Below are 1,297 nucleotides of genomic sequence, written 5' to 3'. Positions count from 1 at the left end.
TAAATAAACACAGGCTCCAGGGCTGAGGCCAATTTCTACACCTCCAATATGAATAATTACTCAGTGACTACACATAATCATATTCTAGAATAAGACTTTGCTGCATAAACCATTACCTCCACCTCATAAAAGGATGATTCTATGCTTCTCTTTGAGAGAAGATCAACATTTTGTTTTCTGAACACTATTTTTTTTTTCATTTCCCCTCAAGTGACCCTAAATATTCAGTGAGGAAAAAAAAAATCACATCTTTTCATTTGGCAACTACCAGAAATTGTTTTGACTTTTCTTTGGCTGGAATTTATCTTGATCTTTCCACCAACTGAATCCTATTTGATCACCTACTTCTTAACGTGATTTACAAACACTTTGATGCAGAAAAAGGATTTCCTAATTCCTTTTTCATTGAGCAAGTATGTAAGAGGATATACACTACAGCGACATCCGACACCATGTCCACAAAGTAAGTCCCCACCTTTGAGAAATATTGGCAAATGATCCATCTAGCAGAGAAGCGTAAACTTCACTGCTAATATTGTGTGGCTTTTCCCGTGGCTGCTTATGAATTTTCACAGCTTTTCAAAATTAAACTGGAATGAAACAAATTTTGTCCCATTTGTGTCCCGAGTGATAAACATTTCCTGAAGTGTGGGTGTCTGAGGTTCAGGAGAGATCGGAGAGACCGTGATGTGCGTGCAGAGGTCTGGGAATTTCCAGGAATATGGAGGCTATCTGAGTCTACCTGGTTGATGGCAGAGACGATAGCTTGTCAACCTGAAACTAGAAACAGGCTTGCGTGGAGGGTCATCCATGACCTGCGATTCTTTTCCAGAGAGTTGAGCCTTGACAAATAGGACCCCCCAGTTCACACCTTCTTCATGGTGACAGTCACCGGTCAGGTGCTCCAAGCTCAAACACAGAAGACTCACTCTGAGGCCTGAGTGGAAATTACAGCATAGTTTGGGCATGAGGCATGGACGTTTCTACCAAGAATGCATATATTTCATGAAGATTAGCTGAGTCACAAGGACAAACTAATTTGGAGATTTATTTAGAGTAACTCAGCATTTGGGCAGAGGACCCTAGAGAAGCTACTTGGAGGACTAATAAGACAAAAATGCCCCTGTCACAGACCCACCCCGGCCGTGGCGTATAAAAGGCTCGAGGAGAGCTGAACAGCCACCATCCAGGAACTCCTCGTAACAACACACCCCTCATTCACACCAGCTCCTCCCACCATGGCCTGCTGCGCTACCAGCTTCTGCGGGATTCCCAGCTGCTCCACCAGCGGGAACTG

General features: G+C 43.5%; 1 protein-coding gene across 1 annotated transcript in view; it reads left to right on the top strand.

The window, feature by feature from the left end:
* Positions 1–1,238: 1,238 nt before the first annotated feature.
* Positions 1,239–1,297, top strand: part of LOC101565502 (keratin-associated protein 9-3-like) — a 4,673-nt gene continuing 4,614 nt past the window's right edge. Inside the window, exon 1 of the mRNA XM_012515272.1 lies at positions 1,239–1,293. Within this exon, the coding sequence (XP_012370726.1) occupies positions 1,239–1,293 (55 nt within the window). The remainder of the gene's footprint in view (positions 1,294–1,297) is intronic.

The sequence above is a fragment of the Octodon degus genome, unplaced genomic scaffold (genome assembly GCF_000260255.1).
Source record: "Octodon degus isolate 3935 unplaced genomic scaffold, OctDeg1.0 scaffold00056, whole genome shotgun sequence".
Classification (NCBI taxonomy): domain Eukaryota; kingdom Metazoa; phylum Chordata; class Mammalia; order Rodentia; family Octodontidae; genus Octodon; species Octodon degus.
The sequence above is the reverse complement of the archived record's forward strand: the minus strand, read 5'-3'. Positions and strand labels throughout refer to the sequence as shown.